The 16,506-nt window shown below is 48.3% G+C and overlaps 1 protein-coding gene across 1 annotated transcript in view; it reads left to right on the top strand.

The window, feature by feature from the left end:
* The first annotated feature begins 778 nt into the window (after window positions 1-778).
* Window positions 779-16,506, top strand: part of QRICH2 (glutamine rich 2) — a 35,691-nt gene continuing 19,963 nt past the window's right edge. The window contains exons 1-5 of the mRNA XM_023729418.1: window positions 779-1,468; window positions 1,659-1,748; window positions 2,698-2,832; window positions 3,367-3,477; window positions 15,012-16,504. Coding sequence (XP_023585186.1) covers window positions 779-1,468; window positions 1,659-1,748; window positions 2,698-2,832; window positions 3,367-3,477; window positions 15,012-16,504 — 2,519 coding nt within the window. The remainder of the gene's footprint in view (window positions 1,469-1,658; window positions 1,749-2,697; window positions 2,833-3,366; window positions 3,478-15,011; window positions 16,505-16,506) is intronic.

The following is a 16,506-nucleotide window of genomic DNA, read 5'->3' on the forward strand; positions in this document are numbered from 1 at the left end:
AACGACTCGAGAACTGTCCCCAAAGGGCCAAGATCTCAGGACTGCATTCCTTGGATAGCCACCACCGTCCTCAGGAACGGAAACAAGTCTCACAGCAGTAAGGGTCCGCGGTTGCCACGACCACTTATATCTTCCCGTCCCTAGTGGGGCCCCAGGGTGGGTGAGTCCGGGGCCTTTTCTAGCTCAAGGAGTTGGATAGAATTTAGTTTGAACTTTGGGAAACTCCCCACCCAAACTGATGTGGGCCCCCAGACAAATGCCTTGGCCCAGCTCCAGAGCGCCGCCTTTGGGAGCATTTACTGAAATAAAAATCACTGGCGCCTTGGGATCTGGACCATGCTTCCCCGGATCCCGTGGCGACAGACACCCTTTTGATTTTGAGGGTGGCTTTTGCCCCGGCGGCGCTGGTCCCCTCATCTCCGGCTTTCCGGGGGGCGCGTTCTCACGCCGAATCCTGGGGGCGCGCGGGGGGCGACCACAACCGGGAACGAACGGGGTGCCCTCGTTCCAAACGTCCGCGGTCGTGAGCTGCGGAAGGCTAGGGCGCGATCGCGGAGGGTCGCGGTCCCCAGACCCCGCCCCCTCGGGCGCGGATCCGGTGGCTACCAGGCCAGCTCCCTGCCGTGACTGTTCCCGGCACGCTGGGCACAGGGGCAGGGGCGCCCCGGGGCCTCACAGGGTCCCCAAAAGGCCCCACTGGCGCGGCGAGTGAGCGGCCGGCCACCTCTCCCCTCGAGGGCACGGACCGCTCCCCGGAGGGTGCACGCCACTGCCGACCATGGCGGCCACCACGGTCTCCCTCCGGGAGCTGGCCGACTTGGCTATCGGCACCCCCGAGGTGGGCGCCGTCAACTTCACCGCCCTCCATACGCTAATCGTGGCCATACTCAAGAAGCTCAACCTCCATGAGGCCCAGACTGACTTCAAGTCCCAGGCCCTGGAGCAGGTCCAGTACCACGGGACCCCCCAGCCCTCCATCAGCGCTCCCCAGCTGTCCCTGCCCAAGGAGAGGAGAAGGAGCATGAGCAAAGTGTCGCCCCACGTGCTGGAGAGCCAGGTGAAGGACCTGGGCGGGCAGGTCCAGGACCTCAGCAAGCAGCTCAAGACCATGGAGACCCAGGTTCAGGGCATCGTCACCCACGTGCAGCACTTCACCTCCCAGGCCATCGGGATGGACCCAGACGTCCGCGAGTGGCTGGAGGAGAAGTTGGTGCCTACGATGATGCCTGAGCAGGGAACAGCTACCCTGATGCCCGAGAAGATGCCGCCCACCACGCCGACGCCCGAGAAGAAAACCACCACCCCGCTGGTGCCTGGGAAGTCAGTGACCACGGTGACGCCGGAGAAGAGGTCGATGACCGCAGTGATGCCTGAGAAGGTGACGACCACGATGATGCCCGAGAAGCCAGAGAGTGTGTCGTTGAGAGTCCTGAAGGACAAGGAGGAAGCCGAAGTCAGCATCAACCAGGTGAGCGAGCGGGGCTGCAGCCGTGCAGACCTTCCGCAGGTTTGAGCCCCCTCTCCAGCCCCGGCTGGAGCTTCGTCTCCGCACCCCGACTACCACAGGTAGCAGGTATCCCGCCTTAGAGAGGCACAGGGACAGCGGGGCTCAGGCCTCAGTGCGATCTGATCCCATCTGCCCGTGCTCTCTCTTGCAGGCCATGGGGCTGCTCCAGGACGTCATAGAAGAGGTGCAAATCCTGAAGGAAGCCCACCAAAAGGCACAGGAGCTTCCTGAGAAGGCCCAGGTGAGCCCCCCCACCAGCCTCCCTCCACCTCTGTTTACACGTGGTTCACCCGCCATTATCAGACACCCAGGGATCTCGAACTGACCCAGAGTCAGAGTGTTCTTAGAGCGAATTCCCGTTTTCAAAGGATAAAGAAATAAGGTGGCGGGTATCGAGAGCTAAAGCGCAGCCTAGAGGAGGAGGGTCGGTGAACAGTCTCCAGAACCAGCTGCCTGAGGTCACGCACAGTTACTGCAGGTGGAGATTTCCACGGGGATTTTTGTTTTCTGGGGGAGAGAAAGACACATCGTTCTGCATAAGCATTTTCAAATGAACAATTGGAAACACAGTGTGCTCTTAGAAGGGGCTAGTAAACAATGCTCCCCTTTCAGACCTCTAGGCCTGGGTAGAGGATGAGGAGATGGAAGAAAAAGCAGGAGGAATGAGAAAGAAAGCAATGGGGGGAGCGTGAAGAGAGTCTACACAGCGCAGACTTTCTGACCCAGTTGAAGCGCCTTTTGTTCCTTACAGTGCCTGAGGGTTTACTGGTGGGGAGGATGAGATGAAGCCCAGGGCCGAGGTTCCCACTCCGCGTTAGCACTCACTCGGCATGCTGACTCCCAGGAGCACCTCAGCCCACCCTGGGCCCCCTCCTCAGTGCTGGCCGGGCGACACGACTAGGATCCTGGTTTGGCCGGCTGCCTTTCTACCCTCCACGGCCCTACCAGCCACGGACCTCCTTTCCTCTTCTCCCCTGCACTGGACGAGCATGCGCGCATGCGCGCACGTGTGTGTGTGTGTGTGTGTGTGTGTGTGTGTGTGTGTGTGGTGGGTGGGTGTGTGTGAGCAAAAGTGCCAATGTGTGTGAGTGTGCATAGTGTCAATGTATATGAGCATGTGTGTGAATGTGAGTGCACGTGTGTGTGTGTGTGTGTGGATGTATGTGTGCAAGCACACACGTGTGTGTGTGTGTGTGTGTGTGTGTGTAGGGGCCACACAGGAGGAGCTGTTGTGGTCCTCCACCTCCAAACTCTTCCTCCAGATTGTCCTGGAAAAGCGGATTGAGGAACTGGAGAAGCAGGCCAAGGAACGGGACTACATCCTGGTAATACCTGCCCCTTCTGTGGAAAGGGTCCTCAGGCAGGTGGGGGAATGATGGTCACCCCAGCCTGGTCTCCCTCAGGAGCGCCTCCAGACTCCCACTCTGGATTTCTGCGTCTCCTCAAGCAGGGTGATGTGCGCCCTCTGCCTCTCAGGGCGCTGCCCCTGGGCTAAGGGAAATCTCTTCCAGCCATGCCCAGTGCTCCACCCAGGGCCCATATAGGACTGCGAACATATCACCCAAGACTTGCTGGCCACTTGGACAGTGAGTTCTCCCTGGGGCGAAGGCTGTGGAAGGCCCCACCTCTCACTGAAGCTTCCCGGGAGTAAACTAAGGGTGTGTGTGTTTGGGGTCCCCGGTGGCACAGTGGTTAAGAGCTCAGCTGCTAACCAAAAGGTTGGCAGTGTGAATCCACCAAGCGCTCCTTGGAAGCCCTATGGGGCAGTTCTACTCTGTCCTATAGGGTCGCTATGAGTTGGAATCGACTCGACGGCAACAGGTTTGTTTGTTCTTGGTGTGTGTGTCTGTTATTGTCAGGACCAAGTGGGCCGGAAGCTGAGTCTGATTCCTGTTGGAGACGAAGCCACCATGGTCACTTGGGAAGAGCTGGAGCAGGCCATCACTGACGGCTGGAAGGCTTCTCAAGTGGTAAGCAAAGGGGGAGGCCTGGGAAGGGGTCTCGGGTGCAGCCCACAGAACCTCCTCCCTTCTCAGAAAAGCACACCCATTGCTGTCAAGTCGATTCCAACTCATAGCGAACCCATGTGATAGGGTATAACTGCCCCGTAGGGTTTCCAAGGCTGTAATCTTTATGGAAGCAGACTGCCACATCTTTCTCCCATAGAGTGGCCAGTGGGTTTGAACTGCCAACCTTTCAGTTAGCAACTAAGCGCTTAACCACTGTACCACCAGGGCTCCTTCACAATGGCATAGTATTCCGATATATGGATGTTCATAATTCATTTCACAAGTTCACAAGGTCCCTATTATGGATATTTTTAATGTTTTCCTCCAATTTTACAGCAAACAACATTCCAACGTAACATTCACATATGTGAATATACTCATAAAATAAATTCTTAAAAATGGAATGGGCATTTGTGATTTTGCTAGCTCTTGCCAGGTTACCTTCCACGAATGTTGCTCCAATCTAGACTCCCACCAGCAATGTAGGAGAGAAACTGTTTCTAGAACAACAACCCCACCAGCACTGTGTCGGCACCCAATGTTTTGAGCTTTGCCAACCGGTTGGGTGGACAATGGTACTGAGTGCAGTTTTAATTTCCTCTCGTAGCTTTTCACGCTTCCTTTCTAGTCTTTCCTGAAATGCACGAGTCCAAGCATAGAGATGAAGCCTCTTTAGGACCCTTTGCTGGTGGTGAATTTTGCACATGGACATGCGTCTGTCTGTCATGAGGCAATACACAGGATGGCCAAATCGTATTCAAATCCTCAGGCTTTCTTCATCCGAATAAAATCAACGTGCATGTTACCAAATGGCCCTCAAAGGGGAGGAAGAGCTGCACTTCCCTTTGCTTAATGTAACTGGGTTACTCAGACAGGATCACACAAATACAGATATACACAGGCAGGGTGAAGGAAACTTTGGGCACCACCATGTGGCCATCTGGGGAGCAGCAAATGTTGGGTGCCATCCAATTGTTTAGCGACCCCATGTGACAGAGTAGAGCTGCTCCGTAGGATTTTCTGTTTCTTTTCAATAATATTTTGTTGTGTTTAAGGTAGAAGTTTACACAGCAAATTAGGTTCCCATTTAACAATTTCTACACAAATTATTCAGTGATTTTTCACAATGGGTCATCATTCTCATTCATTCCATTCTGGTTGTACCATTTCCAGTATTCTAGTTTCCCTGCCCCCTCACCTTCTTGTCTTTGCCTTAGAGTAATTTTTGACCATTTGGTCTTATATAGATGGTTTTTTTAAAGGAGCTCATTACTCACAGGTGATAGATAGTCTTTATTTTATGAGCCAATTTGTTATTTAGCTGAAAGGTGACCTCAAGGGACAATTTCAGTTTAAGGTTTGAAGAGTATCTCAGGGCAATAGTCTCAGGGCGTTTTCTAGTATCAACTGATCCAGAAAGTCTAGACTTTTAAAGAATTTGAGTGCTGTTCCACATTTTTTTCCCTTTCTATCTGGATCCTTCTATTGTGGCCTTGGTCAGAACAGTAGGCAGTGGTAGGCCGGGCACCATCTATTTCTTCTGGTCTCAGGGTAGACGAGGCCATGGTTCGTAGTCTCTTAGTCCTGTAGACTACTTTCTTCTCTGAGTCTTTGGTTCATAGGGTTTTCTTGGCTGTAACCTTTACGGAAGCAGATCACCAGGTCTTTCGTACGTGGAGCCGCTAGGTGGATTCAAATCACTGACCTTTCAGTTAGCAGCCAAGCGCTTAACAATTTGCGCCACCAGCGCTCCTTTGGCAAACATTATCTGGGTACAAAAGACACCCTGCTAGTTTCCAAGGCTGTTTTCTGAATTCGAGGCCCATCCTCAGAGTATAATAGTGTCAGAAAGAGTTGCAAGAGCAGCCTGGAAACGAAAGGAATGCCTAGAAAAAGGTTGTCTCTCCTTTTGTTTTTTTTTTTTTTTTTTGTGTGTGTGTGTGTGTGTGTGTGTGTGTGTTTGGCCAGAGCTCTTTTACACACACTGTTGACATATTGTTTTTAGTGAGCTGCACATTTTCTCAGGGTAGCAGGAGAGGACACCTGTAAGATCCATAAATAAGCATCTTTAGACGTTCTTACTTCTCCAGAGGTAAGGGAGCATCTGTGTTTTGACAGTTGCTCATAATCGTGAACGACCCCCAAAGCAAACGTGAATAGCTATCCATATGAAAAGATTTTTGAGAAGGAAGGAGATTAAAAAAAAAAAAAAAAAGTTGCAGTTGCGTTGTGTGACTCATGGCGACCCCATAAGGTTTTCAGCGGCTGACCTTCTGGAAGTAGATCACCAGAAGCAAGGGAACAAGCTCTGGTCAGACAAGGAGTTCAGCTGCTGGACAGACTGTAATGAAAGCAAAATGGACAACACACAGCACACCTCAGCCAATTCCTCTTGAATGCATCCTTGGTGGGACCCTTAACATAACTGTGAGGTCAGGATCTTGAGATTGGATGTTTTTAAGATCAACTGTGGGCTCTGGGAGGAGCCCTGGTGGAGCAGTGGTTAAGTGCTCTGCTGCTAACTGAAAGGTCAGTCGTTCGAACCCAACACCACCTCTGTGGGAGCAAGATGTGGCAGTGTGCTTCCATAAAGATTTACGGCCTTGGAAACCCTATGGGGCAGTTCTACTCTGTCCTGTAGGGTGCTCTGAGTTGGAATTGACTCAGTGGCAGCAGGTTAATCTTTGTGGAAGCAGACTGCCACATCTTTCTCCCACCAAATGGCTGGTGGGTTTGAACCGCCAACCTTTTGGGTAGTAGCCAAGCGCTTAACCACTGCGCCACCAGGACTCCTTGTGACCAGAAAAGAGAAGTAAAATTCTATATTTGGTTGACCAAACAGTAGAAAGGAGTTGGATTTTGACCTTGAGCAAGGAGCCTGCACACGTAACAGCCACAGTGCAAGGCGTTCAGTACCAAAGTTGTCAGTTGCAATTGAATCGGCCCCAACTCATGGCGACCTTCTGTATAACAGAAAGAAATGTTACCCGGTGCTGCGCCATCTTCGCAATCATGCAGTGGTTGAGTCCATTGTTGTGGCTGTTGTGTCAGTCCATCTCACTGAGCTTTCCCTTATTATTAGCTGACCTTCTGCTTTACCAAACATGATGTACTTTCCTAGTGATTGGTCCTTCCTGATGATGTGTCCAAAGGAAGGGAGCCAAAGGCTTGCCCTCCTCGCTTCTAAGGAGCATTCTGGATGTATTTCTTTTAAAACTAATGTGTTCATTCTTCTGGCAGTACTGGAGGGAAGGACACAAAGCAGCTGTTTCCAAGTGTTTACCCCAGTCGGCAACTGGGCAGTCCTCCACAACTTGGTTCCCAAACCTGAAGATATTTCGTCTTCTCCTCCCCCTCCTCTTAATGATAAAGGATAAAGGGTTTACCATAACCAGAGGACCCAACCCCAGTGCTCTAGCAAAACTTACTTAAGGGAGGAAAAAGCTTCCCCAGTTTCCTGTGACCAAAGTAATGAACCCGGGTGCCAGCTGGTGCAATCATGACATACATTTAACAATGGAAAAATCTCCCAGTACCCTTTCTGTTGGTCCAGGGACTTTGAGGACAGATGTTCTCTTGCAGAAATAGCATGTCCCAGGTGAAAGACACTTCCTCTTTGGATCTTTGTGGCCTTACAGGCTAAGGCAGAAGGCAAAATTTGTAACTCTTTTATTTTCAGACCTCCATTGATGGAGAGGCAGCAAAAAGTCATTAGTACATTGGACAAGTTTAAAATGGCCAGGACATGATATCACCCTCTATTATAACCTTGAGGAGTCCAGATCCAAACATCTTGGGGACCTAGAAGGCAAATAAAACTGGAGAGCAGGTCATGGGACAATCCAGTCAATTGGTTTAATATAGTTCTTAAAGTTTATGTTCTGTCTCCCAGTATGGTGAGCAGTGTCCAGGGTCTTAAAAGTTACAACTGGCCAGAGATACATCTATTGATTTCTATTCATCCGGAACAAAAGAGAAAGAAGGAAACCCAAGAATCAGAGAAAGAACTGGAATACGGGACTAATTGTCTTCGTGAACCACTACCTCCTCTACCTTGAGACCAGAAAAACTAGATGGTGCCTGGCTAGTGCTGTTCTATCAGGGACACGATCGATGAATCCTGATAGAATGGGAGAACAATGTGGGACAGAACTTCAAATTCTTAAAGAATCCAGACTGCCTGGACCTATTGAGGTTGGAGAAGTCCCAAGACTATGGCCCTGAGCTACTCTTCAAACTTTGAATCGAAACTATCCCCTGAAGTCACCTTTAAACTAAATAACAGTTTAGCTCAAAAAGTAAACATTGTCACCCTTGAGTATCATGTTCTTTTAAAAAAAATTATCTATATTAAGACCAAATGGCTACCCATTGCCATCAGGTCAATTCTGACTCAGTAACCCTAGAGGGCAGAGTAGGACTGCTCCATAGGGTTTCCTGGGCTATAATCTTTATGGGAGCAGATTGCCAGCTCTTTTCTCCCATGGAGTGGCTGGTGGGTCCAAGCTGAGCACTTTAACCACTGTTCCACCAGGGCTCCATAGACCAAATGGACAACAGCTATTCTAAAGCATAGAGGAGAAGGTCGGAGGGCAGGGAGTTTAAGTTAATGGGAGTGGAACAACTAAAACAGAAATATCGAGAATATTGACACAACACGAAGAACATAACCAATGCCACTGATCATTACGTCTATAAACCGTCAAATAGGAACAGGTTTTGCTGTGTATATTTACCCCCGCCCCCCAAAAAAAAACAGGAGTGAAAAAAAAAATGCTGGAGAAGCAAGGCGAATAAGGATGGAAAAAAGGCCAAGTGTGACTCCACCCATGGCTATACTCTGTGGCAGCTAGAGTGAGTGCTCGCCAGTACAGTCACCAGATTAGGAGCTACGGGAGAGGAGATTCCTATTCCTGTATTAACTGAATCCAGATTTTGAACAAGACTATATATTACGTATTTTTGGAATATTGGGGAAATTAACCAAAAACCAAACCAAACGTGTTGCTGTCGAGTTAATTGTGACTGATAGTAACCCTATAGGACAGAGTAGAACTGTCCCATAGGGTTTCCAAGGCTGTAAATCTTTACAGAAGCAGACTGTCACATCTTTCTCCTGTGGAACGCCTGGTGAGTTCGAACTGCTGAACTTTTGGTTAGCAGCTGAGCGCTTAACCACTGCACCACCAAGGCTCAGGTAGCTCTTTGAATTACAGTGCTGGCAAAGACTATTGAATGTACTATGGACTGCCAGGAGAACGAACAAATCTGTCTTGGAAGAAGTACAGCCAGAATGCTTCTTAGAAGTGAGGATGGCGAGAACTCGTCTCATGTACATTGGACATGTTATCAGCAGGGACCAGTCCCTGGAGAGGGACATCATGCTTGGTAAGGTAGAGGGTCAGTGAAAAAGAGGAAGACCCTTGATAAGATGGATTGACACCGTGGCTTCAGCGATAGGCCCAAGCGTAGCAACAATTGTGAGCATGGTGCAGGACGGGGCAGTGCTTCTGTTGTACATAGGGTTGCTGTGAGTTGGAACCAACTCGAGGGCACCTAACAACAACAAGTAGCTCTGGTTGGAATTAGGATTTCCTGTAGTAGAGATCAAGTGATGACTAGTTGGAGATCTTCTGCTTCATGACCCACAGGATAGTGGCGAAGTTTAGGAAGAAGCTTAACAAGATTTAACCTGACTTTAACTAGCTGGGCAGAATAAGTCTGACCTCATGGCGCATCCCCAGGGAAACAGAAATAGGAATTTTGTATTGTACTGAGGTCATGGAAATAGAAGGTCAGGACTTTCAGTTACCGCAGTAGGGAGAGAAAGCGCCAGTTCAGGAGGAACCTCCAGATCCATCCAGGAGATCACAAACTAACAGGTTAACAGGCAAGGGGGAACTTAAAAGAAATGCATCTTGATCAAATTGACAAGAGTAACTCAGAAGATTAGATAAGAACCTTAGGGGGCAGTGAGTTTATGATAATAGAGGAGGAACAGTTTGGAAAAGGAGGATGAGAACGGTTGTACAACTCGAAGAACGTAATCAGTGTCACTAAACTGTACGTGTAGAAATTGTTGAACTGGTGTATGTTCTGTTGTGTATATTTTCCACAGCAACAACAAAAAATAAAATAAAATAAATATATCTTGCCTCAGAATATCTTATTCATTGATTCTAAGATGAACATTTTTTTCCCCCGCATTTTAACATCTTTGAAATCAGGATGTGTCTTAGAGTTGATGGTGTTTTATAATTAGCTGGTGCAGTTTTTTCTTTCCTACTGGTTCATAAAATAATGGTGCATCTTAAGATGATACCATCTTAGACTTGCAGAAGTATGGGGAGAGATAGCATATGGCACACATAGAAAGTTCTCTGAGAGTGACGATCTTAGAAGGTGTAGGGTGTTGAGAAATAGTCTTAACATAGAGTGACTGGCCTCTATGACCCCAAAACACTTGACTTGGGGTGCAGAATGTCAGGGCCAAAGCAATGAGGAGTATTTCCGGTCTCCAGGCTTTCCTCCCAGGAAGGTGGCTGCGTAGCTGCAGTTTGATTATTAGACATTTGGAAGATGAGTCTAAAACATGGATTCTGTTAGGATGTCAATATGGTCATTCGTTATTTTCAATTCCTGTCATCCTCAGTAAGGACATAGGTCTCAGCCAACATCATTTATGAAAACTGTACCAACTTTTCTAGGGCCCCACTTTCCCCCTTACCTCTGTAGCTGTTGTATCTGTTTTTTCAAAATTGCAATGTTTGTTCCGTAAAGCCATGAGTTCTGTTTTAATCACTGTGGTAAACTGAATAATGGTCCCCCAGATGATCCACATCCTAATCCCTGGAGCCTGTGAATATTACCTTACATGGCAAAAGGGACTTCGTATAGATGTGATTAAGTTAAGGATTTTGGGATGGGGGAGATTATCCTGGATTATCCAGGCAGGCCCTAAATGTAATCACAACAGGCCTTATAAGAGGGAGGCAGGGACAACTGTTGGTCTCTACTTGTCCAGAGCAAAAGAGAGAGAAGGACTCAAAGAATCAAAGAAGAAACTAGTCTACAGGACAAATAGTCTATATGAACTGCAGCCTCATCTACCTTGAGACTAGAAGAACTAGATGGTGCCCAGCAACCACCAGAATCCAGAAAAGATGAAGAAAGGGATTCTCCTCTTGGAGCTTCCAAAAGGAACCAGCCCTGCTGACACCTTGACTTTAGCCTAGTCGGACTGATTTCAGACTTCAGACACCCAGGACTGCATGATACAATTTGTGTTGTTTTAAGCTACTAAATTTGTGGTAATTTGTTATACCAGCTACAGGAAATTAGTACACTCCCCCTTTTCCTTTCTGTTCATGAATGATTGGCTAGGCTTGTAAGTTTAGCTGGATTTTTCCTGCCATTTTCTGCTATTTTTGTTTCTGAACAGTGGGCAATGTTCGGGACAAGCCACCTGAAATAATTGTCCTGGAATGATGTTCTGACTTTGGCAATCCTTTGAGTATCTTTTAAAGATTTGCTTAAAAAAAAAAAAAAAAAAGTCTTTCCATGTGGTCAGTGTCCTTGTCTCATTTGTATCATTTGCAGTGATTGATGTTAAGTCCAGTATGCCTTTCTAGGCCACAGGTGGTAGGCAGAACTTTAAGATGGCCCCCAAAATGCCTGCCCGCTAGTGTACAGGAATTGTGTAATCCGCTTCCCTTGGGTATGGGCAGAACTTGTGAATATGATGAGACATCACTCCCATGATTAGGTTACTAATCAGCTGATGCTGAGTTAATCAGAAGGGAGCTTGTGCTGAGTGGGCCTGACCTAATCAGGTGAGTTCTTTAACAGAAGTCGAAGCATCAGAGAGATAGTCTTCTCCTAGCCTTGAAGGAGTAAACTGCCTATGGAGGCGGCCACGTGGCTAGGATCTGAGGGTGCCCTCTAGGAGCTGAGAGTGACCCCCAGCCAACAGCCAGCAAGAAAATGGAGACCTCAGTCCTACACTGTAAGGAACTGAATTCTGCCAACAGCCTGATTGAGCTTGGAAGACGACCTGAGCTCCAGATGAGAGCACTGTGCTGGTCAGCACCTGGGTTGCAACCTGGTGAGATCCTGAACAGAAGACCCAGATGACCCCTACCTGGACTCATGGCCACCAGGAACTGTGCAATCATGCATTTGTGGTGCTTTAAGCTTGTTATGGATTGAATTGTGCCCCCCAAAAAACATGTATCCACTTGGCTTGGCCATGGTTCCCAGTATTGTATGGTTGTCCACCTTTTGTGATCTGATGTGATTATCCTCTCTGTTGTAAATCCTAACCTCTATGATGTCAATGAGGCAGGATTAAAGACAATTATGCTAATGAGGCAGAACTCAATCTGCAGAATTAGGTTGTATCTTGAATCAACCTCTTTTGAGATATAAGAGAGAGAAGCTAGCAGAGAGGAGAGGGAACTTCTACTACCAAGAAGGAAGAGCCGGGAGCAGAGTGTGGCCTTTGGACCCAGGGTCCCTATGCTGAGAAGCTTCTAGACCAGGGGAAGATTGATGACAAGGACCTTCCCCCAGAGCAGAGAGAGAAAGCCTTCCCCTGGAAGTGATGCCCTGAGTTTGGACTTCTAGCCTCCTAGACTGTGACAGAATAAATTTCTGCTTGTTAAAGCCATCCACTTGTGGAATTTCTGTTATTGCAGCACTAGATGACTAAGACAAAGCTGCTGTATATGTGGTCATTTGTTATGCAACAATAGAAAGCAAATACAGTACACTTTACTATTGCTCTTGTTAAGTGATTTTGGGCATCACCAAAGAATAGTCCTAGGGCCGGGATTACGGGTAAGCCACTAATCCTTTTTGGTAAAGGTCTGACTATGGAAGGTTATTGTTGTTGTTAGGTGCCTTCGAGTCAGTTCTGACTCACAGCGACCCTATGTACAGCAGAACGAAATACTGCCCAGTCCTGCGCCCTCCTTACAGCCGTCGCCATGGTTGGAACTGTTGTTGCAGCCACTGTGTCAATCCATTATGTAAGGTTATAATGTGTTATAAATCTCTAGTTCTCCCTGGACTTTTGTAGGTAGGTTCTGAATATTGGGGAACCTCCTTTGCTAGGGTTTTAAGTCTCCCAGTGTCCAGAGAGTGTGCACTACGACTGTGGTGGTGCCGCCCTCACCCCGGCCAGAGAATCCCCTTAAAAAGAGCCAGGATACTTGCAGGACTACAGGTGCTGGACAGATTTGGCCGAAATGGCAGGTGACATTTAAAATTTGAATAGTCTGAACTTGGACCCTGAGTAAACTTGACTGTGATGGTTCTTCCTCCAACCTTGAGTGGTTTCCTGAGAAGCATGTACTGGTCATCTCTGTGCTGATGCAGGAGGGGGACCCTCTGCAGATCTCTGGAGTGGTCTTTCCTTTCTGATGTTGTCCTATGATCTCTAGCTGCCTTCAAAAACCCAAACCCATTGCCGTTGAGTTGATTCCAACTCATGGTGACCTTATAGGACAGAGTAGAACTGCCCCATGGAGTTTCCAAGGAGCGCCTGGTGGATTCAAACTGCCGACCTTTTGGTTAGCAACCATAGCACTTAACCACTGCGCCACCAGGGTTTCCCTAGCTGCCTTAGTTTCCCCAGAAATGCTCAGCTCTATCTCCTGAACGTAAGAGTCCTCTGGGCTCCAGCTGAGGTCCCCTCTCTGCCCTGCAGCTTGGAAACTCTCCAGGCAGGAAGCTGAGCGTAGGAAGGCTCCCTTTGTTGGATTCCCCATCTCTCAGGGACTGCTGTCCTTCAATGCCTGATGTCCAGTGTCTAGAAAGCCATTGTTTCATGTTCGTTGATTGGTACAGACGGGCAGGTAAATCCAGCCCGTTACTCCATTTTGGCTGGAAGTGGAGACAGTCCATCCTTTTTTTTTTAATCCACTATTTTTTTCCAATTGTGGTAAATTATATATATAACACTTGCCATTTCAAAATTCATGTTCATGTACAATTCAGTGACATTGGTTACTGTCATCACATTGTGCAATCGTCACCCTTATCTGTTTCCAAATTTTTCCATCACCCTTAACAGACGCTCCATGCTCCCCTAACTCAACTGTTTTTCTTTTCTTGATACACACATTCTACCAACACTCTCCACCTTCCACTTACTGATGAGTAAGCAAGGACTGAGAGGAAGAGAACGATGGGTAGCCATATCTTTCCCTTTCTTGGCCCTTTTGGGCCCAGGCCTCCCAGCAAATGCCACTTTGTCATCAGACTTTCTCTCTTTGGCCATCAGACGGTCACCTCGATTAGTCGAAGCCACTAAGCCTTAAGTTATGAGCCAGATGATGCAACTTTGCCATAATGCAGTTGTGCAATTTCATCTTTTATTTTATTTGTGTGGTGAAAATATACACAAAACACACACCCAGTCAACAATTTCTACATGTATGATTCAGCAACATAAACGACATTCTTCAGGTGGTGCAGCTATTCTCACTATCCTTTTCCAAATTACTCCACCACCATTAAAATAAACTCAATACTCCCTAAGCAAAGACTCCTCCTTTCCCCTTCCCTCCCACCCATGGCAACTAATAATTTTTGGTTTCTATATATTTGCTTATTTCAGGTAAGTGAGATCATGTAGTGTTTGTTCTTTTCCAAGGTTCATCCGTGTAGTGGTAGGCGTCAGGACTTCAGTTCTCCTCATGGCTGAGTAATATTCCACTGTGTGTGTGTGGAGACCCCGTGTTGTTTATCCGTCATCTGCTGATGGACATTTCAATTGTTTCCACCTTGTGGCTATTGTGAAAAGTGCTGCAGTGAACATTGGTGCACGGGTTTCTGTTTGCGTTCCTCCTTTCACTTCCTCTGGGTACATACCTAGGACTGGGATTGCTGGGTCGTACTGTAGTTCTATGTTCAACTTTTTGAGGAACCCCTAGACTGTTTAACACAGTAGCTGCAGTCTATCAATTTTTATGGCTGCATAGTATTCCACTGTATGGGTATGCCATAAACAAATCAGTCCCCTTTTGATAATCTATTTTTGCAAGCAAACAAAGCGGCACCATCCATTTTTGTACATATACCTTAGCATCCTTTTGTGAGAGTCCATAAAGAAAATTCCCAGCTATGGAATTTCTGGGTCCAAGAGTTTATGCATTTACATTTTTAATATAGGGTTTGCTTGCCCTTCAGAGTACACTTCTATCATCAGCAATGGACCTGTGATGGGGCAGACTTTATATCTGAAACTTCGTAAATGATTTATGTCCTTTATTCATAGACTCAGAGTTAGAGGGGATCACTTGTACTTTGCAGTCAGCCACCACACACACATACCTTTTAAGAAGGAAAGGGCATATTCTGCTGCCATTTGCAAAAGTGCAGGTTCTCAACCATCTGGAGGCCTACTCCTCAAGAATGTCAAGGTCTCTTTATGTCCTGCTTAGCTTTGGGGACCAGAGGTTTTCTCTTCCAAGGGCCCTAAATCATCCTAGTCAGATATCCCAAATTTCCTTCCCTCCACTTTTATGGTTACTGTTTTTGACGTTCAGTTCTTTCTTTCTTTCTTCCTCTTCAACCAGACCTCGGAGACATCAACAGTAACTCCTAAGCGCAAAGTCCACGGTCCCTTGACATCAGCTGATATGAGTCAAAGCGGTGTCTCCACCAAGCATCCGAGCACCGATTCGGCTGGTGGTTTTGTCCCATCTAAGACCTTGTCAGGATCCAGTGGCACAGGATACCCCTCTGACAGGGCTTCTAGCCGGGATCGTAGCAGAATTCCCTCCATGATTGGGTTTCCTGTTAGAGAACAGCACTCAAGGGCCCGTGATGAAGCTGGCATGCTAAGACCCCATCACCCCTCTGTATCTCAGTTCAGAATGGATGTAGATGGTCGCAGGAGTCGAGAGCAGGACAGTTCCTTACACCCAAGAAGGGATGAGCGAGATGCACACCCTGGCCTAGTCCAGCAGGATTCAACCTTGGCCAGAGATCAGCTGGGCTTGGGGTACCCAGAACAGCAGAGCAGGGTGTACTTAAGCCCAGATCAAGTCTATCCAGGGCAGTCTCAGCATGGCTTAGGGCCCCCTGGCATGGATCAATCTAGACTGGTACATCCAAGCACTTCTCCACATGGTGTGGTACCACCCAGCACCGGTCAGCAGGGTGTGGCACCAATGGGCATGGATCAACAGGGACTCATACCTCCTGGTATGGATCAGCATGGTATGGTACCTCCTGGCATAGACCAACATGGTGTGGAAGAGTTTGGCATGGATCAGCAGGGATTTGTACCACTTGGCATTGATCAATATGGATCGGTTATACCTTTTATAGATCAGAGCGGTTTGGTACCACCTGGTTTGATGCAAGCTGGTACAGATCAGCAAGCTTTTGTACAGCCCCATTTGGAAGCACCTGGTTTCATACAACCTAGCACAGAACAGCATGATTTGGTTCAGCCTGGTGCAGACCAGCGTGGCTTCGTCCAGCCTGGCACAGACCAGCGTGTTTTGGTCCAACCTGGCCCAGACCAGCGTGGCTTGGTGCAGCCTGGCACAGACCAGTATGGTGTGGTGCAGCCTGGGGCAGTCCAGCGTGGCTCAGTCCAGCCTCGCACAGACCAACGTGGTTTGATGCAGCCTGGGGCAGACCAGCATGGTTTGGTCCAGCCTGGGGCAGACCAGCATGGTTTGGTCCAGCCTGGGGCAGACCAGCGTGGATTGGTGCAGCCTGGGGCAGACCAGCGTGGCTTGGCACAACCTGGAGTAGATCAGCTTGGTTTGGTGCAACCTGGACTGGATCAGCACGGTTTGGTGCAGCTGGGTGCAGATCAGCGTGGCTTGGTCCAGCCTGGCGCAGGCCAGCGCAGCTTGGTCCAGCCTGGGGCAGGCCAGCGTGGCTTGGCACAACCTGGAGTAGATCAGCTTGGTTTGGTGCAACCTGAAATGGATCAGCACGGTTTGGTGCAGCTGGGCGCAGACCAGC

This window comes from Trichechus manatus, unplaced genomic scaffold, assembly GCF_000243295.1.
Source record: "Trichechus manatus latirostris isolate Lorelei unplaced genomic scaffold, TriManLat1.0 scaffold00028, whole genome shotgun sequence".
Taxonomy (NCBI): Eukaryota; Metazoa; Chordata; class Mammalia; order Sirenia; family Trichechidae; genus Trichechus; species Trichechus manatus.